Source organism: Drosophila hydei, unplaced genomic scaffold, assembly GCF_003285905.1.
Source record: "Drosophila hydei strain 15085-1641.00,03,60 unplaced genomic scaffold, DhydRS2 tig00008114-arrow-pilon, whole genome shotgun sequence".
NCBI classification, from domain to species: domain Eukaryota; kingdom Metazoa; phylum Arthropoda; class Insecta; order Diptera; family Drosophilidae; genus Drosophila; species Drosophila hydei.
In genome coordinates, this window is record NW_022045827.1 from 10,309,078 (window position 1) to 10,331,152 (window position 22,075).

A 22,075-nucleotide genomic window follows, 5' to 3' on the forward strand; every position below is an offset into this window, starting at 1 on the left:
TCAGCATATACAACAAGTAAAATTGTGTATTATTTTTATTTTTTTTTTATTTTGATTTTGATTTTATTTTTATTTGATTTTGAGTTTGATTTTTATTTGGGTGGTAATACAAAATATTGGCAATCAAAGCCGCAGTGGCAAAACAAAAAGTAACTGTTTTAGATTCGGCTGGATTCCGGTTCGGGCTGGGACTAATCCGCACGAACCGTGGAGGTGGGGCTCGAGCTGTGCAAACGATTTTGGTATAAAAGTTGCGTGCGCGACATTTGACAACATAGTTCAACGCAGGAGCCTCAAGTGTAGTGATCCAAGCAACTCAATTCAGCTCAATTCAGCTCAACTCAATTCAAAACTCAAAATGTTCTCAGTGAGTTTTCTGAAATAAGCGAAATGCTGAAAATATCGTCAGACTAAAGTGAACCAATCTTCATTCCAGCTTATGTCTGTGTTCGTCCTGGGCGTGGCTGCTGCCGCTGCCATTGAGCTGAGCCCCATCTACTCTGCGCCAACAGCACATCTGGTGAAGCCATTGCTGAAGACCGTCGAGGTGGAGGCACCTGCCCATTACGACTTCGCCTACTCCGTGCATGACGAACACACTGGTGACATCAAGAGCCAGACAGAGTCCCGCAAGGGCGATCAGGTCCAGGGACAGTACACGCTGATCGATGCCGATGGCTACCAGCGCATCGTGGATTATACATCGGATGCCCACAACGGTTTCAATGCCGTCGTTCGCCGTGAGCCTCTGGGCCAAAAGATCATTAAGGCTGCACCCGTTGCCAAGATTGTGTCTCCATTGCCATTGGCCTATGCGCAACCCAAGCTTCTGGCTGCCCCCAAGCTGCCCTTGGGCCTGTACCACTAGGATCGTGACAAAGAGCGAGAGCCAGAGCGTGAGAGAGAATTCCAAACACTGATTTCATTGCATTGACGACCCATCTCAAACTGAACACTCAACTCAGCTGAAAGCAACTGTAATTGTAACTGTAACATTTCTAGACACTATTTTCCATACTTTCCTCTACTCACTTTCACACACCTACGCGCATCAGTCCCTCTATTAAGACTCTTTAAACACGATTTATATATGCAAACATGTTTCATTATAAATTCGTGCTGCTTATGTATTATAAAATACGAATATTTTTAAAAATAAACGCAATAAATGCATTTCTATAAATCCAAACTCTGTTAAGCTTCAGCTCTCAATTCAACAGTCTGCTAGATATGTATAAATCTTAGTTCTTATACTTTATCCTTTGAAGTTGTTAACTTAACAGTGCGTCAATTTTTGGCTTCCACACACTAAACTGTTAAGGCTACCCTTATAAAACTGTTAATATAACAGCTAGCAAAAATATTAACAGAAATAAGTCTTATAACTCAAAATGCTAATGTTGTCTAGCAGAGCTAAAGCTGTTAAACTAACAGCGAAACCACTGCTATGTACAACATGAATACTTAACATAATAAAAATTGCTTACAGCAAATACGTTCCAGCTTATTGAATGGCTGCAATATTATTATCAGCATATTTTGAAACAACATTGAAATATTAAAATATTGAATGTGAGATATAGATAAACAAAAAATTAATTTTGCAAGACCTTCTTTAACTAAAGATTATATAGATTAAAAACGAACATATGTTAGACTGATTGTTGACTGGTAAGTTCCAAACTGAATATATAATTCCTTCCCAAAAATTAAATCAATTGCATATATAGTTTTTAACAGCCTTTTAATAGTAATAGTAGTATGCAAATCAGACATGATGCTTTATAACCAGTTTGTAAATGTTTTAATGACGTGAGAGAATTGAGATGGGTTCGCGACGCACATGAGCACTGAAGCCCAGCAGCGGGTCGGAGCTGTAGTCAACGATGCGACGATGTCCATCGGGTTCGATGAGCGAATAGCGACCCGTAACGTATTCGCCTCGTCGATGCTCGAACTGATCCTTCACATCGCCCGTATGGCTGTCGTGCACGGAATAATGGAATTCATATTGAGGCGGGCTGGAGATCAACTCATCGGCATGGCCTATGATGCCCGCCTGAGCAGTTGCAGCTGCAGCGCACAGAATAAAACTGATGATCTGCAATCAATACAGAATTCGATATATTTTATTATTGCATTATCAAATCCCATCCACTTACCAAGACTTTCATGGTGCTTCCAGTTGAGTTTCTATTGCAGAGCGAGCACAGCTGACTCAAAAGCCGAGATCTAGTGAACTGATGACAAACCGATCGCGATACCGTCTTTTTATATGCACCAACCTGGGCAACCTACTGCCAAGTGCCCCATTGTCACCGTGGCCATGTTATGAAGCTGTGAAGCTTTGAAACCGAATCCCCCGACAGTGCAATCTCTTACGCAATGCACGCGTCGCTGCTGCCGTCTCGACTGCAGTTGCAGACATAGGGGAAATGATACCTGATGCGCTTCAGAAAATAAACTTGGTCTTAAGTTAAATATAACTAAGCAGACTAGATTTGCAATAATTAATAAACATTTAATTCAAGATTTAACAAAAAATGCAGCATCACAAATCTTTCAAATTTATAGCCCATTGCTACCGAAATGGGTCTTAATCCAGACTCGCTGCGCTTAGATTTGCATAAAGAAATAAAGACATTTTTATAACTTTTCAATGCATATGTTAAGAGATTGCTGATTGTAATAAAAGTTGACATTGACTTGAAGGTCATATGGGCTTAACACCATTTGCAGAATGGATGTTGACTCAAACAATGGAAAGTTATAAGATTATGAGATTTCTAGTTTCCACTTTGAATATATAAAGATAAAGTGTTCCTAGTTTCTTATACTCCTTCAATTATAATTTTCTTTCAATAATATAATATTTTCAATAGAATGATACCATCAAAAGCAAACAATTCCTAATCGAATCATCATCAATAACTTTAAAAAGAAAAAAATAAATATAAATTATTTAGACATAATTTATTGTGGACTTAAATTAACCGTTAACATAATATAGTTATTTGTTACATATTTATGTCTTTCTATAATTATCACAGCATTAAAATTAATGGATTTTATAAACACATCTAATTTAGTTCGATTTACACGATGATTATTATCCTTCTACTTGGTGTATGAATTCAGTTCGATGAAAACGTAGAAGGAAACGCGCTGAATGGGTTTTTATTTCTTTGTGTGGTTTATTTAAGACCCGAAGGTTTCAGGGTTTCAGGTACGACAACATAAACGAGTGCTCGAGTTCTCATGCCACGCTTAGTACTTCCTTATCAAAACTTGTTTTCCAACAACGATCCTGTCAAAGGAATGAAATATGAAATATATCCAATATATGCTTTCTGCTAAGGTGCATCTATCTGGAAGTCAGATCACCCATTTTAATTTTTAATTTCAATCTCAATTTACCGTTCTCGGCGACCATCCAAGCTGTTAGTTTTTCGTCCTCTGTTTTGTTCGTCTCATCCCAGGGAAACGTGGCCGCCTTTTCCTTTAGTGTTTTTTGAGCTCTGTAATTATTTTTCGAATGTTTTTAGAATTTTTTATAGAAAACGTTTCTACGTCTATCATAGTTTGACAAACATCTAGCATGCATATACGTGAAACTAACTATATATACATATACTTTAATACATATTTAATATAATAATATTTTTATTTAGTAATCTTTGTTTTATTTTTTTCAAATTTCCTATTTAGAACTTCTTATTAAGCTTCTGATATCTTTTTTTGAAGTAATAAAGTTTTTTGTTTAGTCATCAGTAAATCCAAAGAGCAACTTCTATCAGGTTTTCACAGAATGTATAGCATAGAAAAAATATATATTGACTAGTCTGCCTAGCCAAAGTCCATTTATGTAATGCTTTACAAGCTAATCTTCCAGATTTAGAGAGATGATCAGTAAGTTATGCTTAGATATGTGTATCTGTATATGCACTATATATCTGTACTATATATACTATATATACGCAGTAGAAAGGAGCTAATAATAAGATTTGACATTCTACTAAACTTTTATTTTATAATTTTAGTTTTGGTATTTTTTCGATAATTAAATTTCGTTTACCTTCTACAATTTATACACACATCCTACATAATCTACAGTAAAACACATTCAGCCTGTCTATATATTTGAAGTCTTTAAAATGTCAATTTTCTTAATACCCCATATATTAAAATTTTACTAATATTTTATTTAATATTACTTTGTTAAGACGCACTAAATAATAAATTTGCGAAAACTACATATTAACGATTCATTGGAATTAAATTTAATTTGTGGCTTGCCATATATCAATTTATATAACATCGTGTCAAGAATTATAAAGAAAATCATAGTAGGGGTATTCAACTTTGCTTTAAGTAACTGTGTGTTGGTGATAAAAGGTGTAAAATGAAAAAAAAAACACAACTACTTTAGCTTGTAGATGATGAGCTTATAAATGAATAAGTCTACTCTATAGGTTTATGTATTTACAGTTTACAGTTGACGAATGCTGGGTTTTACCTTATGGGCCAAAAGCGACAGCCTTCATCATTTGAGGAGTCGTTTTGGGTATCACTGGGGCACGCACAAAATGTTCAGTGATCAATGACAAGCAAATGAAAAGACACAAAGAAAACAATATAAGGGAAAACAAGAGACAGAGAGAGATAGAGACAGAGACAGAGAGAGATAGCACAATGGAGACATTCAAAGAAGCACAAGATATGAGGTTCGATCATACAATACAAATATGAGTATGAATGTATTCAAATCGAATGAGTATTCTGTCATGCCACAGCAAATGCTGCAACTACTTACGGATTCGTGGAGAGCGAATCTGTGCGGCTGCCATTGTTCGCCTCGAGGCTGTTGGGGCTGCGCCTTTTCACGACTCGTTCGCGCTTGAAGTTCTCGCTGAAGAAGTCGCGTCCGTTCTGGGAACTGGTCGTCGTTTGGCCACTCTTCGCCTGCTGCGTGGGCGGCACAGTGTGCGGATACTTGCTATCGCTGTCCGAGTCCATGGACAGATGTCCGAACAGATCCTCCAGCAGGATGTTCGACTTGGCATTGCGTTGACGTTTCGCTGACGTTTTCAGTTTTGAGCTGTATGGAAGTGAGAACGACTATTTGAACAAGGTACAAAGCACATCAAAGGAAATGGAAAATAACAGGGTATCTACAGTGCGAATACTCTTTGGAGGACACAATTGAGTGGACGGCACAGACCAAACACACAAATGCTACGCAGGACAGCAATGGACAAATAATATTTATATTATATTTAATTAGTATTCCCTGTATACCCTGCATTTACTGAAAGGTTACAAAAGGGTATCATGCTGCATATGGGACGGACAGAAGATAGCACAAGCTATCTCATGATCTATCTATATTCTTAGTCAAGACCAACCACCAAATCTTGTTTCAAAACGGTATCCACTTACCCCAATATCAGATCCAGATCATCAGCCTTTATCCTTGCCTCCGCTGACGGCGCTGCCTGCGAACGCGCCGACAGTCGCATGGCAGAGCCATTGAGCAGGGACGTCGGCTCGAAGGGCAGCTGTGGTTGGTGATGGCGTACGATGAGATTTGGTGGCGCTTGGACGGCGCTCACCTTGGAGAACATGTTGTACACCTTGGCCTCGGGCTGCAGCAGCGTGGGTCGCGTCTGCACGTAGTAGCCGCCGATACCAGGTGCCATACGGCTGCTGTTTTTGGCATTCTTATTGGCCGTCTCGTAGCTTAGTTGGCTGCCATTCACATAGATGGCGCCACCATTGCGTGTCGACGTATTGCTGAAGGAGACGTTGGGAGGCAGCTGTGGTTGTGCCTGCTGCTGCTGCTGCTGCTGCTGCTGCTGTTGAGGCACGGACGGAGCTGGCAGACCAAACAGCTGCGAAATGTTGCGATTCAGATAAATATCATTGATGGACTCTTTGCCCGATTGCTGCGTGGCCACGCCCAGGCCGAGGCCGGATGGGTCAGTGGTCCCCAACCCAGACAGATCGTTGTTGGAGAGGAAGCTTAGCTTGGGCTGATATTTGATGGGCATGCTCACATTTTTGCTGATCTGGCCATTGTACAAGGATTTGCCATTGTTCTTGTTGTTGTTGTCGCTGTTGTTGTTATTGTTGGTGTTAATGTTGTTGTTGTTGTTGTTGATATTGCTCTGATGTATGAGCTCAGTCACGGCCTGCAGTTTCTCCTGCACCGGAAGCACATTATTTGACAGAGTGGGAGGAAGGACAAGGTGCACGGGTCCAGAGCCAGCACCATACTTGGAGCTAAGCCTCACATTGGCCTTGGCAGCCGCTGTGGGCGAGATGCGCTTTAACGCATGAAAATATGGATACTTGAGACTCTGCTGAGCCGTTGGCCGTTTCTCGGGATCATAGGCCAACAGATCCTCTAGCAAATCCAAGCCGTTTTGGCTGCACCGACTGACCACGCTGCTCAGCGGCACCTTGATGCAGTCCGGATACCGAAAGTGTATCATGGCAGCCAGTCGATAGCCATCGGGCCAATCGCTCTGTTGAATAAAAGAGAAGCTGCTTTATGAATCAGCTAGCATAAGCTGGCAGACCCACCTTTCCGGGCGTGCCCAGCACGGAGCAAATCTTGAACAGCTGATCCACCTCACTGCTGCCGGGGAAGAGCGGCCGGAACGTGTACAGCTCGGCCATGATGCAACCCATGGCCCAGAGATCGATGGTGCTGCCATAGTTGGTCGAGTGCAGCAGCACCTCCGGCGCCCGGTACCAGCGCGTGGACACATAGTCCGTAAAGGGCGGGCGCGAGCGAATCTCTCGCGCTAGCCCAAAGTCCGCAATTTTAATCAACTCCGGACCGGAGCATAACAAATTCTCCGGCTTCAGGTCGCGATGAAAGAAACCATGTCGATGCATGAAAGCCAAGCCCGTTAAAACCTAAAACAACAAATGATTCACATATTCCATTAAGAATTGCAATCCCGAGCCATACCTGAAACAGAATACTCTTGAGCTCCGGCTCAGGTAAATGCGTATCTCGATCCTTGATCATTTGATACAGATTCTCCTTCATGTACTCAAACACAAAGTACAACGTGTCGTTCTCTCGTATGACTTCTTTCAGCTTTACGATATTCGGATGCGATAATTTCTTAAGAGACTGCGAAAAACAAATTATATATTAATTAGATAATGGATAAAGAATAACTGAATATCATGTTATATAGCTAACCTTCACTTCTCGCAGATTCATAGCCTCCTCCCAGGAATAATATTTTCGCTTCATGCGCTTTATGGCCACCTTCTCGCCGGTGTCCTTCCGCTGGCCCAGCACCACGGTTCCATATGTTCCGTCACCCAGTTGGGTCAGTGTTATATACCGATTCATCTTACTATCAGCATGGGAGCGTTTTTACATATTTTCCACAAGCAACTAAAAAAGATTAAAATTATTTTAAATTAAATATTCATGAATTTCAGATATTCTTTTTGCTATAAAAGTATATGAATGCTGCATTAAATACTTCATTATCAGAACTATTTGCTTGTTGATTAGTGTTGGTGTCGACATGCCCAAAGGGACTTGTTGGAAAACGGAGCGCCATTAAAGCAAATGCAAACACTTAAAATCGAATCAGATCGTCGTGTTGAGTTCTATCAGCTAAAGTAACTGTTAATTAATTGAATCGAGCGAACACCTGAACACCTTAAGGGCAGGGACCACATGTTGAGGTCTGTTTTTATTTGCCTGGATGCCTCCAATTGGGAAATAATCAATATATTGATTGAGCTGTAAACTTGAACTATTTAGGACTTGACCAATTCATTCGAACCATGATGATATCAGTCGTCCATGTGCTCCCCCAACCATCAAGGTCAGCTGTCATAGTTTTGGAGTAAACAAAAGAATCAATTGGCAGCATTGATTGCGACACAATGGATATATAAATAAGTATTCGTGGATACTTAGTGAGATCCATTATCATAATAAACGTATCATCAGCCATTTGTAATTAGGGACTCATTCCCTTTTGATATAGTAAACGCCTATATCAAAAGGTGCTCTCCATGTGCTCTGTAATTGTGTTTAGTTTTTAATAAATTATTCGTTTCACTGCCTTCAAATGCGCCTAATGAATTTTTCATTTGACAGTTTTTTATTCAATAAAATGGGATTCACTCATTCAAAGGACAATCTGGATTTTAGAGGGTGATGTGTGGGTAAGGTGACTTTTGATTTTGCGTTAAAGAATGATATATAGACTATATCATAATATTCATAAATACATAATGAGATAGATTAGTTTTCAATTCCCTCAAATATGAATATTAATGTTTATCCTCTGGTTTCAGCCTAGCACTAGCCTTAAATCTATCGCTAGGAGCTTAAAACCAAATATCTATTTGGATAAATAGGTTGACTTAACGACTCCAAAGATTCGCACAATTTTCATAAGAAGTCTACCGTTTAGCTATGTGCTGCCCTTTAACATTTTGAATGGCTGCCAAGTGCTATATTTACATGAACTTTGGAAATTTCGCCCTTACATGGAGGCACCCTGTATATAAAAATAAAAAATGCAGTCACATAGCCAAGTGTGCGTCCCCATTTGGTATCGCATTTCAGAGACAATTAGAAGCTACAAATGTTGGGCTGTTCTATTATTTATTCATTGCACCATGTCAAATTATAAGACGATTCGTTGAAAGTCCCAAGTCTTAATACACTAGAAATGTGCATGTGTGGAGCAGTAGGAGGAGCAGCAGGAGCAGCAGGAGGTATGGGGCACCGGAACCAAAACTTGAGTCAGCAAGACTTTTGTTTTGGCTTAGCCGTAGCTGTAGCCGTCGCCGTAGCCTTGAAACACATTTAACATATTATTTAATTGAATTCTTCATATAAGCACGCACACCAATAAAACATGTTTATATATTATGTATGTATATACTATATATATATATATATATATATATATATATATATATATATATATATACATGTATGTATTCGAGAGCAGCTCAAAGACGAACTTTAAGTAATTTCGGGGTTCACTTTATCGATTAACTCTAGTTAACTTTAAATAGCAGGAGTTTGCCATCAATTTCGTATTGGCAGTCTTAAGCTTTACCTAGGACGCACTTGGAACCGACGCTGGAACTTTTGGCAATATTTTTGAGTTTATTTTGTTAGCAAATTGCAGATATTTATGTTGCGAAATTGAGCTTATCTCAATATCTACTGCGAGCAGAAGTTTATTTTAGAAGCAAACGTGAACAACTACCAACTATGCCGATATCCACAACAACCGCAACCCTAAGTAGACCAAGCGCCCCTCCCAAGTCCGTTGTCAACAAACACGCCTCGGGAGCGACAGAGAGAAAGAGAGCCACGCACGAAGCCCAACGACTACGTGGAATCATTAGAGGAGCCAGGCACTTGCACCTGTTCAAGTCGCCAGGGTTGAACCTGTTTTTTTTTTTTTTTTTGGCAGCCAAGGAGCGGGACCACAACACGCATTCTCCACATGCGACTTGAGAGTCGGTGGAGTAGCCTTTCGGCTGGTAACCAGGCATCCGCTGCACTCGATGGCTTCGTATTTACCAAATTATTGTTTGCGACACTAGCGCGTTGCCAGGACAACGCTTTGCCAACGCTCGAGCGAGTCAAGTTCCCATCATATGTTCTATGGCCATCAAGCAAAATGGACGAAGAGACGAAGTCACCGAGTGTGCAGCCAAATAAATCGTTTCTGGAAGAGGTCAACTTTCCTGAGCCGGGCATTATTAATCTGGACATGATTAAGTCATCTTACCTGGAGGAGGGACAGCATGGTGAAGCGCGTCGCCTACATCAACTGGAACCGATTATATTGGAGCGAATAAAGACACTGCAATTGGAGTTCAAAAGTTAGTTAAATGTGAAGCGAAAATTAAACAGTTAAAATTAAAGTTCCTTGAATTATATACTAATATAAATAATAATACTAATATCGCAATAAATATTAATAAGAACAACACTAATATTAATACTAATACTAATACTAATACTAATACTAATACTAATACTAATACTAATACTAATACCAATATTAATAAAATTTAGCATAAACATATTAAAATTTTAATTTCCTAATTTATAAACTGATTACAATATGAATATGAGATAAATGCAGATATACTACGCATCGATCATCTATGGGTTCTACCAAACCTAACTAAACTCTGCCTGAACTGCAATAAAATTGAAGTAATTGAACATATTGGAATGCTAACGGCACTCAAGGAACTTAACCTGAGCTTTAACTATATAACAAAAATTGAAAATCTGGAGACGTTAGTCAATCTGGAAGTGCTATCATTATTCAGTAATCGCATAACAAAGATTGAAAACCTGGAAACACTTGACAAGTTGGTTATACTCAGCATTGGTAATAATTTAATCAACGTCTTGGATGGCGTAAGTTGAACATACCAATAGCAATGCATAGCTAGTTAATATTGTAACTATATTCCGCAGCTAGATCGGTTGCGCTTTGTCAATAGCTTAAAGGTGCTTAATCTGGAGGGTAATCCCATTGCCAAGCTACCAGACTTTCCATTGTCCCAATATGTTACAGCTATATTGCCACAATTGAACTACTATGAATATGTTTTTATCAAGGATGAAATGCGGGAAGCAGCTCAAAAGAGATTTTAGTAAGACTGAAATATCTGAGATAATTGGTTATAATATATATATTTATTGCCTTAAATAGTAGAGAACTGCGCGAAATTGAGGCCAAACAGGAGAAGGAAATACATGATCGAGAGACGGAGGCACGTGAGCTTGCCGAGGCGGCACGTTTGGCCTCCAGCTTTGTGGAGCATCTGGATGGCCACCAGCTGTACGAGACTATGTGGCGGGCCGATGATGATGGACGAGTACTCATGCTGATTGGAGCACCGGCTCTGGAACTAGCCGAGGAGTACGAAAAGGATGTCTATGAGCTAACCCAGAAGATATATAAACTGGGACTAGAACGTTTCAGCGAACGCGATGCGGATATTAAGGATTTTTTGGGCTGTCTACAGGAAGGACGAGAAGAGTTTCAATCCCTAGGCCAAAAACATATTGAGGAATTTATGCAGTACAGAGATAAGACTTTTGAAGAAGCAAGCGTCACTCTCCGTGAGCTGGAGACTTGCGATGAGAATAGTCCAGAGCACTTGCAGCTATGTGAAGCGATGGACACGCTGAATGCCCAGTTCGACGATGCACTCAGCGAGATGTGGCACAACCTAATGGCCCAAGAGTTGCATTTGCATGAGGCAGTTGAGGTGACTGCGAATTCTTAGATATGCTTCCAAGTATAATACATTTTGAAGGGTTTTCATTTAGGAGTCTACGTTGAACTTTGAGCGCAGATTTTCTCGCCTGATGTCCAACTTTGTGGAGGAGGCACAACTCTATTTTCTGCAGCTGCGCCATGTTTGCGAATACTTCTCTGATAGCATGACGGATGCAGTGTCGTGTTTCATATCGAATAAGCTGGCCCAGCAAGATCTGGATGCTGTGCCCCAAGAATTGCGTATGTGCATCGATGATCGAGAGTCTGTGCTAAAGCTTGTGGACGCCATGAAAGCCACGCATACAGCACGCATTGAAGAACGCGAGGATCGCATGGCCACCCGTAGCAAGGAGTTCATAAGCAACTATATTAAGAAGCTAAACAAGTGAGTCGCCTCCTATTTCATAGCCAATTGTATGCAAACAATTTAAACCCGCAGGGAGGAAATCGAGCGTCATCGTGCTAAGATATTGGAAATCAATTCGTTTATGGAGATGATGACAAAGGCCATGGCAAACCTGCCAGAGGAGATACACGCCGAGTTGTTCTTGGAGGAACAGTAAAAGGCGAGGCTTAATAAATGACTTTAAAAATACGTCTTAGTTAATTTTATTCTTGTTAATGTTTAATGAATCACTTTGTATACATACACACTCAGACAGCATTCAATTGCTGCTTTTTCTTCAAGCTGTTGAGATAGATGCCCAGACCCTCCTGCATTTGTGGATGATTTATGAACGCTAAGAAACTTTCCAAGTCTTTAGCTCGTTCGGTTTGAAACCTTTGTAAGTCTGCTGCTCTAAACTGCTGCTTAGCTAGTGAACGTGCCAAGGGATTAACTTTCGCAAATGTGTCTATAAACTTGGTACATTTGTCGAGTGCTTCCCCCTTGCTGCTGACCACATCGTCCACTAGGCCGATTTGCAACGCTTGCTCTGTAGTAAACATTTGTCCCTGACTCAGCGAACGTTCAGCCACACGACGTGGCAATACATTTAAGAAGTTGAACATGCAGAATATCGGTGGCACAATCCCCAGTTGAGTTTCATTGAAACCAATTCGACATTTCGGCAGCATAACTCGATACTCGCATACGGTGGCAAGTAAGCAGCCGCCGGCTGGTGCGTAACAATTGAAATTTGTATATATAGCCAAATAAATGAACTTATAATATTTGCATTTATAGCAGCAGCTGTCGGCAAATCACAGCTGTAGAGCGCCAACCAAACATCCTGTAGCTTGATCCATAGCAAACGAGCTCTGTCCTTGTCGGGCCTATACATTTCGTTCAAGTCCAGGCCGGCTGAAAATACCTTATCGTTTGACTGCAAATTAAGCATAAATTAACATAAAACTGGTAGATCACACTATTCAAACAAGTCTTTACCGATGTTAGAATAAGGCCTCGGCTTTTATTGTCCTCTATTTCCTTAATAGATTCGTTTAGATCTTGCAACAATTCCACATTAAGAGCATTTATAGGCGACCGGTTCAAGGTAAGTGTAGCAATGCCAGTTTTATCATTAACATCTATAGTGGTCAGCTTTGTGGCAGTAGACATGCTTCTGCAAACACTTGGAGCACGAATCAGCAGACTCAAGAACTTTGAACGCATCATCTTGATAACACTTAATTTTTGAATATGTAAACAACCTAAGATGAACATTGGATGCTATTCTATAACAATGATATACCTTAAAGAAATAATATTTTAGCAAAGATAGTGTGCTCTACAACATACATATCTCTCTTTAAACTAATTACGTTTGTTTTTAAGCATTAACGACACAGCACAACCTGTTGCGTGCTATTCGTGCCCATTCGATCATTGTAACATCGATTGCAGTAAAAATAAATTTTTCTTAACACTACGACTACCTATATTCGATTATTGCACTGTCGAATACATTAAATTAAAACTACATTTGCCTCCACTTTAACGTACTTTGCTGAAAGAGCTACAATAGTTTTAATAACATGTATATTTAAAATATAACAAAAACATTTGCTTACAGAAACAGGTGACACTGTTATCGTCATAAACCCCTACCCTTATAAATGCATAGATTAACACAGTAAGTTTCACATGGAACATCACTTTCAGTCCTTGCCCTTCAGGTTACGGAGATGCTCTCCTAAACCTTCTTGAAACAACGGCTTATTTATATAGTCCAAAGCTTCGCGTAATTGACCTTCAGGATCGTTAATCAGCACCTGCACGTCTTGCGCACGAAACTGTTTCTTGGTCAGCGCTCGAGCAGCCGGTTGTGTGTGCTTAAAGCTGTTAATGAATTCGGCACATTTGCATAATGCTTCAACTTTGCTGTCGACCACCTCATCCACTAAATTCACATTCAGCGCTTCTTCGGTACTGAACAGCTTGCCCTGGAGTAGCGCTCGTTCAGCTATGCGTCGCGGCAATACACTCAAATACGAAATCAATATAAAATGCGGCACTACGTAGCCAAACTTTGTGGCATGGATACCAATGCTGAAGCCGGGCAGCATGACTCGATACTCACAAGCTGCAGACAAAACACAACCGAGGGCAATGGCATGACCCTGTTGGGTAAAAAGTACATTTAGAAATTATCTAAGCTTTGGAAATTAACTTACATTGATAGCAGCTGCTGTGGGTACACTGCATTGGTACAGAGACAGCCACATGTCATGCAATGCTGTCCAGAATGCTACCAAACGTTCCTGGTTAGGTTTGTACAATTCGTTTAGATCCAGTCCAGATGAGAACACCTTATCGTTGGACTGTAAAACGATAGGAATATATAAATATATAAGCTCGCATAACTCTTTAAATGAACTCACCGATGTCAGTATCAGTCCGCGACTTTTATTGCACTCGATCTGCTTAATGTTCTCGTTTAGCTCCAGCAATAGGTCCAAATTGCAACTGTTTACAGGTGGTCTATTTAGAGTTAGCGTAGCAATACCAGTCTTGTCATCTACCTCAACCAAGGTCAGATTGGATACATTTGCTTTTGTCTGGCATCTCCTTACGCCAAGCAGTTGGCGCCTGCCCAAGCCCAATAGTTTTGTTTGGCTACGCAGCATTTTAGCGACTGTTGATCACATGTTATTTAAAAGATAAGGTCAATAATTTTGCGAGCTTTGTTTGCTTAAGCTGTTCGTCACAACATTGATACCTTATTAACACTTGTGACGTCACTGCCATCAAGGCTAGCAAGTAATTTCATATTTACTTCGTACCATGTGTGGATCGCGCTATAAGAAGAAGAAATAAGCTCGTTCCATTCCCTTGTTTCCCTTGCCGCCAGCGAAGTTCAGAACCATCTATAGACACAAACCCCGCAAAATGTACACACACAATTTTCTCTTATCAAACGACAAATATTTGTGATTTTTTTGTATTTTAAAAACTTTTTAGTGTATATTTAAAATCAGTATATGAGAATAGTTACAAATCGAAAATTGATAAAGAATTCAATTCTTTGCCTTCTTTTTCAGACTTTCCAAATAAATGCCCAACCCTTTTTGCACTGCCGGTTGATTAATAAAGAACAAAAACTTTTCCAAATCCTGAGCACGTTCATTTTCCAACTGCTCCAATTCCACAGCTCTGAGTTGTTGCTTGGTTAATGAGCGAGCCAGTGGATTCACTTTGGCAAATGTGCCAATAAATTGTGCACATTTGTCCAATGCCTCTTCTTTGGTGCTAGCGGCCTCATCAACGAGACCGATCTGCAGGGCTTCGTCTGTTGTAAACATACGTCCTTGGTTGAGTGCACGCTCAGCCTCACGTCTAGGCAGAACGCTTAGGAAGGATGCCATAAACCACTTGGGGGCCACAATTCCAAGTTTAGTTTCGTTTAGGCCAATCGTAAACTTAGGCAGCATAACACGATATTCGCAAGCTGTAGCTAAAAGGCAACCTCCAGCTGGTGAATGGCCCTGTAGTAGGCATGTAAAAAAATATATTCTAAAGTGAAATACAGTTTCTTACATTAATGGCAGCTGCGGTTGGCACACTGCTGCCATAGAGCGCCAACCAGACATCCTGCAGCGATGTCCAAAATGCTCGAATTCTCTCCTTGTCTGGTTTGTACATTTCGAGTATGTCCAGACCGGCAGAGAATATAGTTGCATTTGACTAGAAATTAATTATAAATTTTAATTCAGGCAAATCGTGATAGATCCAGGATCATCTTACAGATGTCAATATGAGGCCACGACTTTTATTGCCCTCTATTTCTTCAATTGATTTATGTAGGTCGCGCAATAATTCCAAATTGAGTCCATTTACAGGCGGACGGTTCATGGTAAGTGTAGCAATGCCCGTTTTATCATTTACCTCCACTGTGGTCAGCTTTGTGGCAGTAGACATAGTCCTGCAGGCACCTGTGGCGCGTGGCACAAGACTCAAAACTTTTGAACGCATCATTTCTACAAAAAAAATGCATATTTCAATACATGTCAACAACATTAAATGACCTTTGGACGCGGTCTAATATTAGAGCAATTGTATAAGATGAAAACATCTTTTATGTAAAACAATATTTTAAATAAACAAATGAATGTTTTTAAGGCAACAATTTGTCAAATAAAAATTGGATATATTTAAATAAATCACCTTTAAATTTAAACTTTTAAGTATAAACAGCTGTTACAGAACCTGTTGCTCTGCTCTGTAGCAGTGATATTGATTACTCGATTAATTATATCGATTTTACCAGGGCTGCACCAACTGAACTGCTTCATATCGATTCACATAATTTCTGCAGACAGCTCACAAAATAATAAATGTAATACTAATATTTTGCTGCAGCTCAAATTCAAATCAGTGTTGAGTAATCAAGTTAGCTTATTAGGCCGTAACTTGAAACATATCAAAGGTGGGCTGTGTTCAGCAAATGAACCACTTTGTCGAGTGAAGACTGGTCAAGTTCATATCGCGGAGCAACTTTGTATTTTGACATTTTACACGTCACTACGCCGCTTCTGTCACTTTGCCGATTCGACTGCCTTCGTGTCCGCTTTACTCTTATTCGTCGTTCGCCTGTCTGAGTTGCTGTAACTTTCACTAACGCAAATCACATAAAACATACACGCAGAAAAATGGGCTCTGGCAAGCAACAAAAAGTGCAATCATCTGGTTTCACCAAGGAGGAGGAGCTGCTATTACAGGACTTCAGTCGCAACGTCAGCACCAAGTCGGCGACAATCTTCTATGGCAACGCTTTCATCGTCTCTGCACTGCCAATATGTAAGTAACAAGGTAAATAGTGACACGTTGTTGATTTTGCTAAGGGCGACCCTTGTTGTTGATATTTACCAGGGCTCTTCTGGCGCATTCACAACATGGATCTGTGGCCCAGCTCTATTCTGTTCGTGCTGGTGACAGCTGCAAGCACCTACTTGATGGCTACAGCCTACAAGAATATCAAGTTCCAGCTGAAGCACAAGATTGCAGTGCGCCGCGAAGAGGCTGTTACACGCGAAGTGAACCGTCAGCTGGGCGACGACAAGAAGGTCACGCGCAAGGAGAAGGACGAACGCATCCTGTGGAAGAAGAATGAGGTTGCAGACTACGAGGCTACTACTTATTCCATTTTCTATAACAATGCCATCTACTTGGCCATCATCATCTTCATCAGCTTCTTCCTGCTGAAGAATGCCACACCATTTGTGAACTACATTTTCTCCATTGGCGTCGCGAGTGGTGTCCTGGCGTTGTTCTCCACCAGCGCCCAAACGAACTGAACAACATACACTTTCACGTACTCGTAATGTTAGGCCCATTAAGAGATTCTTACCTTAAATATGCGAGCAACAAATTCCATTCATCCCTCGCATTGTTGACTTGATTGTAAACATTTTAGCTATTTCGAGAATATAAATTTTATAATGAAATGTTGTCTTTCTTGTAGAAAGCTTTATGAACACTTCCATTTGCAAAATGTTTAAAATAAATTTGTAAAACTCCAAACATCAAATTATCAGTCCTTAATTTTATTATGTATTTCAATCAAAACGCTTAATCTTATTGTAAATGCAGAATATGTTTGATTCTAGACAGCCTCGAGGAGCAGAGCAATGCCCTGGCCGCCGCCAATGCAAGCAGAGCCGATGCCATACTTGAGTTTCTTGCGCCTGCGAGGAAGGAATTTGAGAATATCATGAATGGAACTCGATATAAGACACGTTGTCTACTTACTGCAACTCATGCACCAGATGGCCAGTAATGCGAGAGCCACTGGCGCCCAGTGGATGACCCAGGGCAATGGCACCACCATTCACATTCAACTTCGATGGATCCAGCTTCAGTGCTTCGGCGCAGGCCAAGGTCTGTGCTGCAAAGGCTTCGTTGATCTGCGGAGCAAAAGATGTTACGTTGCAACTCATTTTGGAATATGCACTTAAGGATCTACCTCGATCAGGTCAATGTCCTCCAATTTCTTGCCAGAAACTCTGAGCACATTTTGTATAGCTGGCACTGGGCCAATGCCCATAATCTCTGGCTTCACACCCACAAACGAGAAGGCAACGAGACGCGCGAGTGGCTTCAGATTGTACTCCTTAAGCGCCTCCTCGGAGGCAACGATGACAGCGGCAGCACCATCACAGATGCCGGAAGCTGTGCCTGCGGTGACGACGCCATTCTTCTTGAACAGCGACGGCAGCTTGGCCAGACCCTCGATGGTGGTCTTGGGACGCGGATGCTCATCTACGACAAAGTCCACCTCCTTGCCCTTGACCTTCAGCTTGATGGGCGCAATTTCAGCATTAAAGGCGCCCTCCTGCTGTCCCTTCTCCCAGTTCTTTTGCGAAAGCAGCGAAAACTCATCCACACGCTCCCTGGAGATCTTATACTGATCGGCCAGGTTCTCGGCAGTCAATGCCATGGGCAGTTTGCAGTAGGTGTCCGTGAGACCCGCCCACAGCGCATCCTCCAGATTGTAATTGCCACCCAATGTGGTGCCAAAGCGCATATTGCGCGCTATGAACGGAGTCTGGGACATGCTCTCCACGCCACCAGTGAGCGCCACCTTAGCACCGCCCACCAAAATGTCCTGGGCGCCATTCACAATGGACTGGAACCCGGAGCCGCACAAGCGATTAATGCCCAATGCGGGCTTCTCAATGGGAACGCCACAGTTCAGACCCACATGACGTGGCACATAGATGCCATCCGTGGAGGACGACTGCAATGGAAACAAATTTCAAATAAATTAAAATAAAGTTCAGATGAAATATATACTATTAAAAAAAAATAGAAAAAATTGATAATAAATAAAAACTAAATATAAATCATTTATATTAGAAATAGCAAAAAATGGTATACATATTTTGCAAACTAAAAAATAAATATAAGTATTTATAAAACATCTAAAAAATAACAAAAATAAATAAAAATATATGAAATTATAAAAATATAATAATAAAAAAAATATATATATGTATTATATATATGTATATGTCAAATATATCTATACATGCACACATACATACATACAAACATACATACACACATATATACACATATATTATGTATATATACTCTAATTAAAATTGATTAAATCATGATACACATCACCATATCTCCATGTCTGCTAGCCAAGATCTAGGTCACTTTTATCAGCTAGATCCTAAGCGAGTGGCTCAGAGTTCGCTCCGGCAATCTTAATTTACTTACCGCAATCACGTTGCCCACGATAACCGTGTCCACCTGCTCGCCCTTGAGGCCAGCCGCATCCAGGGCCGCTTTGGCTGCTGTGGTCTGTAGCTGTGTCTGGTTTATGTTCTTCAGAGCTCCACCAAAGGTGCCAAAGGCCGTGCGCTTGGCAGCGACAATATAGATGCCTGCAAAGGCAAATAAATATATATGTGTTTATATGGCATGTCTGATATAAAGATTATTCAAATTAGGAATGGTTAACGAAAGCAAATCTTGTTTTTTTATTTTCCACTCAACAGGTCCAAAGTGCAGATGTTCGCATCAGTTTGTGTTAAAGGGGGGCAGTCGGCAGAAGATAACGACGCAGCAACAAGTCCAAAGTTCGATTTCAACATATCAAAACTTTCGTTGGCAAACAAAGAAATATATGCACTTCACGTACCTTTTGTAACTCCAGACATTTTATACAAATTTCACTTGCTCAGAACAATCGAATGGATAAGAAAATGTAATTAATATTTATAATCACAGCAGAGTTAGCACAATTAGAACCGCAGGGGACAAGCGCTCGACGTCAACTTGAATTCCAATTGGGAACCGGCAGACATTTTGTAGAGCGTAAAAGCTCTCGCCTGCAACTCTCTGCAAAGCTTTTTAGCGGCACAAAAGCCGAAAGCCAAACAAACACATTCAGCTGTTAAATGCACAGCGGGAAAAGAATTGACTTTTTTTTGCGAAATTAATGCCAAATACAACATTCTAATTAGAACTCATGGCTGTAGTCTGATTGATTAGAATGAAAAGCTTATCAGAAGTGAATATATAAAATGAAATGTGAGTAAATGATAGTCGGTTGTGCACGACTAGGAGATATACTGAGCAGCGTATATACAAAGACAACATATTCAATATGAATATTGAAATAGTATAAATTAACAGCCAAGGGCTCACTCTTATATCTTACAATCTGAAAACGATTTGAGTTCTTGGTTCTCAAGTTAAGCCCTAAATTAAAACAGTTGAAAAATTGTTAAACTTAGGCTAGTGTTGTATATTCAATATTTTACTTAAATAAACATACATGTGTAAATGCTGGACTTTTGAATCAAACTTTATACTTGGAACTAGGACAGAGCAGAGCAATACAAAATCTCAAAGCGGTCACATAATAGAAATTGGCATTTATATAGATTTAATTAGCAAAAGTAAAGTAAGTTTTTTTTATCTGTTTGTATTTCTTGTTATCAAAATGTGTTCAAATGATAGGGTCGTTTCATCTTTATGGTGAATTGGATATATCCATGTTGTCGGATTTCTCAACGCTGACCGATTTACGGGAAATCTTTGCCTCCACATCCTCCGTAATGGCCTTCAGTTTGCGTGCGTCGGGTGTGCGTGAGCGTCGTCGCGAGGAGGACGATGCCGACGACTTGGTAGAAATAGTGGTAACATCTTTGCTTCGACTGGATCGCGACTTGCTGGGCACAGGTGGCGGTGATGGCGAACTGCGTTTGCTGCGCGAGCGTGGTGAACGTGCGCGATGGGATTTCTTGCTGCGCTCGCGAGATCTGGAACGTTTGCCATTGCCGCTACTGATAGAGACGACAGCACTGCCGCTGCCACCGAGTCCTCCTCCTCCGCCTGCGCCATGCGATCGGGAGCGTCGTGTGCGTGATGTGCTGCGGCGGTGGCGAGATCTGGAACGTTTACCACGTGACCTCGACGAACGTGAATGCTTGCCACCACGTGAACGTGAGCGGCGCGAGCGTGAGCTGCTGCGGCGATGGCGCGAGCGAGAGCGTTTGCTGCGCGATCGTGATGAGTGTTTGCCGCGAGAGCGCGAGCGCCTAGACCTGGATACGCTACGTCGCTCGCGTGTGCCCGAACGGCGTCGGCGACGTGAGCTGGAGCGATGAGAACGGGATCGACTGGTGGTGCGCCTTTCACGTGAACGTGAGTGTGAGCGAGAACGCCGCCGCTTGTCCTTGGCTAACATGCCAATGACTGGATCTATAGCGGCCGATATCATGCTCTGTGCTTCCTTGACAATCGTCATGGCCTCCTCAATCTCTGCCTGGGCTGCCTCATTGGACTTGGCCTCCGGCTTCGTAATGGAGTACGTTGAGTGATAGACACTTAAGTGCCCACCCTTAAACTCCTGACCCTGCAGGCGCAGCGCATGTATGACGCTCGTCTGCTCACAAAACTCAATCATGCAGTACGTCTTATTATCCTTTTCAGCCCAACGCGCATATTTGACCTCGCCGGCGCGTTGAAAGCACTCCATTAGATCGTCCAAGCGCCACTCGTTTCTCACATCGCACACAATGATGGTGCGACGAATTTCCTCAATCTTGCGAGCATCGTAGAACGAGGGCAACGCTGGGTATTCGGGCAGATTGAACTCGACCAGCTTTGGATCGTACGTCTTGATGACTTGCTGCGGCAGTTGTCCTTCAATGCGATTGATTACCTCTGGTGGCAGCTTAGAGTCTGGTTTCTGCAAGCCCGGCACAATGGTCCCGTTCTTTAGCATCTCCAGAGCACGGTACTCATCGGGTATGGCCAGCACCGGGATGACAATGAGTGCCCGGTCAATGAAAACGGTATTGGTCAAATGCTGAGCCACGGGCACACTACTAGTCTCCGTGTACTTAACATAGCAGATACGTGACTGTACTGGGCATGAAACATCCCGGATGGTGGGGTACAGTCGAATCTCCTCAATTTTGCCAATGTTGCCGAACAACGTTTGCATCTGATCCTTGGTGGCCTGCGGCGCAATATTGGTCACCTGTATTACACGCGGTGTGTTGCCGCCCGCCATGTTCGATGTTTCACTCTTGTTAACAAACTTGGGAAAATTTGTTTTAGTTTTAAGCAGAAAATAAATATTCAATTAACCTCTCTCACACAAGTGGAAAAAATTCTACAAGGGCTGCAAACAGCGTCGCGAAAATCTCGATTGGCCCACAGGGCTATCGCACCGATAACAGCTTCGCGTCGCGAACGGTCATCGTTATCGATTGCGATTGGCATTGGTGTGCAACTACGAGTGCTGATTATTTGTGTGAATTGTAAATTGTGAATGCAAAAGTTGTAGGAAAAT

The 22,075-nt window shown here is 41.4% G+C and overlaps 10 protein-coding genes across 11 annotated transcripts; 3 read left to right on the forward strand and 7 right to left on the reverse strand.

The window, feature by feature from the left end:
• Positions 1-291: 291 nt before the first annotated feature.
• On the forward strand, positions 292-1,076 carry LOC111598477 (cuticle protein). Its single transcript, XM_023313736.2, has 2 exons — positions 292-367; positions 437-1,076. The coding sequence occupies exons 1-2, from the start codon at positions 359-361 to the stop codon at positions 866-868; spliced, it is 441 nt and encodes a 146-aa protein (XP_023169504.1). The 5' UTR covers positions 292-358; the 3' UTR covers positions 869-1,076.
• Positions 1,077-1,744: 668 nt separating this feature from the next.
• LOC111598478 (cuticle protein 8) lies at positions 1,745-2,230 on the reverse strand. Its single transcript, XM_023313737.2, has 2 exons — positions 2,163-2,230; positions 1,745-2,101 (listed from the first exon to the last, which is right to left on the reverse strand). Exons 1-2 carry the CDS (start codon positions 2,172-2,174, stop codon positions 1,805-1,807), a joined length of 309 nt encoding a protein of 102 aa, XP_023169505.1. The 5' UTR covers positions 2,175-2,230; the 3' UTR covers positions 1,745-1,804.
• Positions 2,231-3,120: 890 nt separating this feature from the next.
• LOC111598476 (serine/threonine-protein kinase dyf-5) lies at positions 3,121-9,188 on the reverse strand. Its single transcript, XM_023313735.2, has 8 exons — positions 9,117-9,188; positions 7,220-7,420; positions 6,980-7,147; positions 6,586-6,924; positions 5,440-6,527; positions 4,814-5,098; positions 3,418-3,518; positions 3,121-3,307 (listed from the first exon to the last, which is right to left on the reverse strand). Exons 2-8 carry the CDS (start codon positions 7,373-7,375, stop codon positions 3,282-3,284), a joined length of 2,163 nt encoding a protein of 720 aa, XP_023169503.2. The 5' UTR covers positions 7,376-7,420; positions 9,117-9,188; the 3' UTR covers positions 3,121-3,281.
• Positions 9,189-9,689: 501 nt separating this feature from the next.
• On the forward strand, positions 9,690-11,878 carry LOC111599968 (dynein regulatory complex subunit 3). The gene is made up of 6 exons (XM_030224561.1): positions 9,690-9,894; positions 10,161-10,444; positions 10,505-10,683; positions 10,743-11,304; positions 11,366-11,700; positions 11,755-11,878. The coding sequence occupies exons 1-6, from the start codon at positions 9,690-9,692 to the stop codon at positions 11,876-11,878; spliced, it is 1,689 nt and encodes a 562-aa protein (XP_030080421.1).
• A 39-nt stretch (positions 11,879-11,917) lies between these two features.
• On the reverse strand, positions 11,918-13,129 carry LOC111599970 (enoyl-CoA delta isomerase 1, mitochondrial-like). The gene is made up of 4 exons (XM_030224462.1): positions 13,010-13,129; positions 12,703-12,943; positions 12,493-12,640; positions 11,918-12,445 (listed from the first exon to the last, which is right to left on the reverse strand). Exons 2-4 carry the CDS (start codon positions 12,931-12,933, stop codon positions 11,970-11,972), a joined length of 855 nt encoding a protein of 284 aa, XP_030080322.1. The 5' UTR covers positions 12,934-12,943; positions 13,010-13,129; the 3' UTR covers positions 11,918-11,969.
• Positions 13,130-13,258: 129 nt separating this feature from the next.
• On the reverse strand, positions 13,259-14,611 carry LOC111599971 (enoyl-CoA delta isomerase 1, mitochondrial-like). Of its 2 annotated transcripts, none has more exons than XM_023315864.2 (4): positions 14,541-14,611; positions 14,139-14,392; positions 13,932-14,078; positions 13,259-13,877 (listed from the first exon to the last, which is right to left on the reverse strand). In XM_023315864.2, the coding sequence occupies exons 2-4, from the start codon at positions 14,382-14,384 to the stop codon at positions 13,416-13,418; spliced, it is 855 nt and encodes a 284-aa protein (XP_023171632.2). In that variant the 5' UTR covers positions 14,385-14,392; positions 14,541-14,611; the 3' UTR covers positions 13,259-13,415. The 2 variants fall into 2 exon arrangements, with proteins under 2 accessions (XP_023171632.2, XP_023171631.2); XM_023315863.2 differs by having other exon boundaries at positions 13,329-13,877; positions 14,477-14,556.
• A 147-nt stretch (positions 14,612-14,758) lies between these two features.
• On the reverse strand, positions 14,759-16,022 carry LOC111599972 (enoyl-CoA delta isomerase 1, mitochondrial-like). Its single transcript, XM_023315866.2, has 4 exons — positions 15,922-16,022; positions 15,502-15,734; positions 15,295-15,441; positions 14,759-15,242 (listed from the first exon to the last, which is right to left on the reverse strand). Exons 2-4 carry the CDS (start codon positions 15,730-15,732, stop codon positions 14,775-14,777), a joined length of 846 nt encoding a protein of 281 aa, XP_023171634.1. The 5' UTR covers positions 15,733-15,734; positions 15,922-16,022; the 3' UTR covers positions 14,759-14,774.
• Positions 16,023-16,084: 62 nt separating this feature from the next.
• On the forward strand, positions 16,085-17,284 carry LOC111599973 (translocon-associated protein subunit gamma). Its single transcript, XM_023315867.2, has 2 exons — positions 16,085-16,554; positions 16,627-17,284. Exons 1-2 carry the CDS (start codon positions 16,407-16,409, stop codon positions 17,049-17,051), a joined length of 573 nt encoding a protein of 190 aa, XP_023171635.2. The 5' UTR covers positions 16,085-16,406; the 3' UTR covers positions 17,052-17,284.
• On the reverse strand, positions 17,285-19,564 carry LOC111603572 (3-ketoacyl-CoA thiolase, mitochondrial). Its single transcript, XM_023321226.2, has 5 exons — positions 19,409-19,564; positions 18,985-19,151; positions 17,720-18,493; positions 17,506-17,660; positions 17,285-17,441 (listed from the first exon to the last, which is right to left on the reverse strand). The coding sequence occupies exons 1-5, from the start codon at positions 19,425-19,427 to the stop codon at positions 17,360-17,362; spliced, it is 1,197 nt and encodes a 398-aa protein (XP_023176994.1). The 5' UTR covers positions 19,428-19,564; the 3' UTR covers positions 17,285-17,359.
• Positions 19,565-20,044: 480 nt separating this feature from the next.
• On the reverse strand, positions 20,045-22,016 carry LOC111603692 (probable splicing factor, arginine/serine-rich 7). The gene is made up of 2 exons (XM_023321395.2): positions 21,880-22,016; positions 20,045-21,820 (listed from the first exon to the last, which is right to left on the reverse strand). Exons 1-2 carry the CDS (start codon positions 22,003-22,005, stop codon positions 20,246-20,248), a joined length of 1,701 nt encoding a protein of 566 aa, XP_023177163.2. The 5' UTR covers positions 22,006-22,016; the 3' UTR covers positions 20,045-20,245.
• Between the last annotated feature and the right edge of the window lie 59 nt (positions 22,017-22,075).

What these genes read in the sequence shown, in the direction of transcription:
- LOC111598476 (XM_023313735.2), bottom strand. Translation starts at nt 7,375, where the DNA reads ATGAATCGGTATATAACACTGACCCAACTGGGTGACGGAACATATGGA. An exon ending in TGCTGGGCACGCCCGGAAAG is followed by an intron (nt 6,528 to 6,585) that starts GTGGGTCTGCCA and finishes TTTATTCAACAG; the next exon opens with AGCGATTGGCCCGATGGCTA. An exon ending in GATCTGGATCTGATATTGGG is followed by an intron (nt 5,099 to 5,439) that starts GTAAGTGGATAC and finishes ACTTCCATACAG; the next exon opens with CTCAAAACTGAAAACGTCAG.
- LOC111599968 (XM_030224561.1), top strand. Translation starts at nt 9,690, where the DNA reads ATGGACGAAGAGACGAAGTCACCGAGTGTGCAGCCAAATAAATCGTTT. An exon ending in TAATCAACGTCTTGGATGGC is followed by an intron (nt 10,445 to 10,504) that starts GTAAGTTGAACA and finishes TATATTCCGCAG; the next exon opens with CTAGATCGGTTGCGCTTTGT. An exon ending in TATATTAAGAAGCTAAACAA is followed by an intron (nt 11,701 to 11,754) that starts GTGAGTCGCCTC and finishes TTAAACCCGCAG; the next exon opens with GGAGGAAATCGAGCGTCATC.
- LOC111599970 (XM_030224462.1), bottom strand. Translation starts at nt 12,933, where the DNA reads ATGATGCGTTCAAAGTTCTTGAGTCTGCTGATTCGTGCTCCAAGTGTT. An exon ending in GAGGCCTTATTCTAACATCG is followed by an intron (nt 12,641 to 12,702) that starts GTAAAGACTTGT and finishes CTTAATTTGCAG; the next exon opens with TCAAACGATAAGGTATTTTC. An exon ending in GACAGCTGCTGCTATAAATG is followed by an intron (nt 12,446 to 12,492) that starts CAAATATTATAA and finishes CAAATTTCAATT; the next exon opens with GTTACGCACCAGCCGGCGGC.
- LOC111599971 (XM_023315864.2), bottom strand. Translation starts at nt 14,384, where the DNA reads ATGCTGCGTAGCCAAACAAAACTATTGGGCTTGGGCAGGCGCCAACTG. An exon ending in GCGGACTGATACTGACATCG is followed by an intron (nt 14,079 to 14,138) that starts GTGAGTTCATTT and finishes ATCGTTTTACAG; the next exon opens with TCCAACGATAAGGTGTTCTC. An exon ending in CCACAGCAGCTGCTATCAAT is followed by an intron (nt 13,878 to 13,931) that starts GTAAGTTAATTT and finishes TTTACCCAACAG; the next exon opens with GGTCATGCCATTGCCCTCGG.
- LOC111599972 (XM_023315866.2), bottom strand. Translation starts at nt 15,732, where the DNA reads ATGATGCGTTCAAAAGTTTTGAGTCTTGTGCCACGCGCCACAGGTGCC. An exon ending in GTGGCCTCATATTGACATCT is followed by an intron (nt 15,442 to 15,501) that starts GTAAGATGATCC and finishes ATTAATTTCTAG; the next exon opens with TCAAATGCAACTATATTCTC. An exon ending in CAACCGCAGCTGCCATTAAT is followed by an intron (nt 15,243 to 15,294) that starts GTAAGAAACTGT and finishes TGCCTACTACAG; the next exon opens with GGCCATTCACCAGCTGGAGG.
- LOC111599973 (XM_023315867.2), top strand. Translation starts at nt 16,407, where the DNA reads ATGGGCTCTGGCAAGCAACAAAAAGTGCAATCATCTGGTTTCACCAAG. An exon ending in CGTCTCTGCACTGCCAATAT is followed by an intron (nt 16,555 to 16,626) that starts GTAAGTAACAAG and finishes GATATTTACCAG; the next exon opens with GGCTCTTCTGGCGCATTCAC.
- LOC111603572 (XM_023321226.2), bottom strand. An exon ending in TCGTGGGCAACGTGATTGCG is followed by an intron (nt 18,494 to 18,984) that starts GTAAGTAAATTA and finishes TTTCCATTGCAG; the next exon opens with TCGTCCTCCACGGATGGCAT. An exon ending in AGGACATTGACCTGATCGAG is followed by an intron (nt 17,661 to 17,719) that starts GTAGATCCTTAA and finishes TTTGCTCCGCAG; the next exon opens with ATCAACGAAGCCTTTGCAGC.
- LOC111603692 (XM_023321395.2), bottom strand. Translation starts at nt 22,005, where the DNA reads ATGCCAATCGCAATCGATAACGATGACCGTTCGCGACGCGAAGCTGTT. An exon ending in GTAGAATTTTTTCCACTTGT is followed by an intron (nt 21,821 to 21,879) that starts GTGAGAGAGGTT and finishes AATTTTCCCAAG; the next exon opens with TTTGTTAACAAGAGTGAAAC.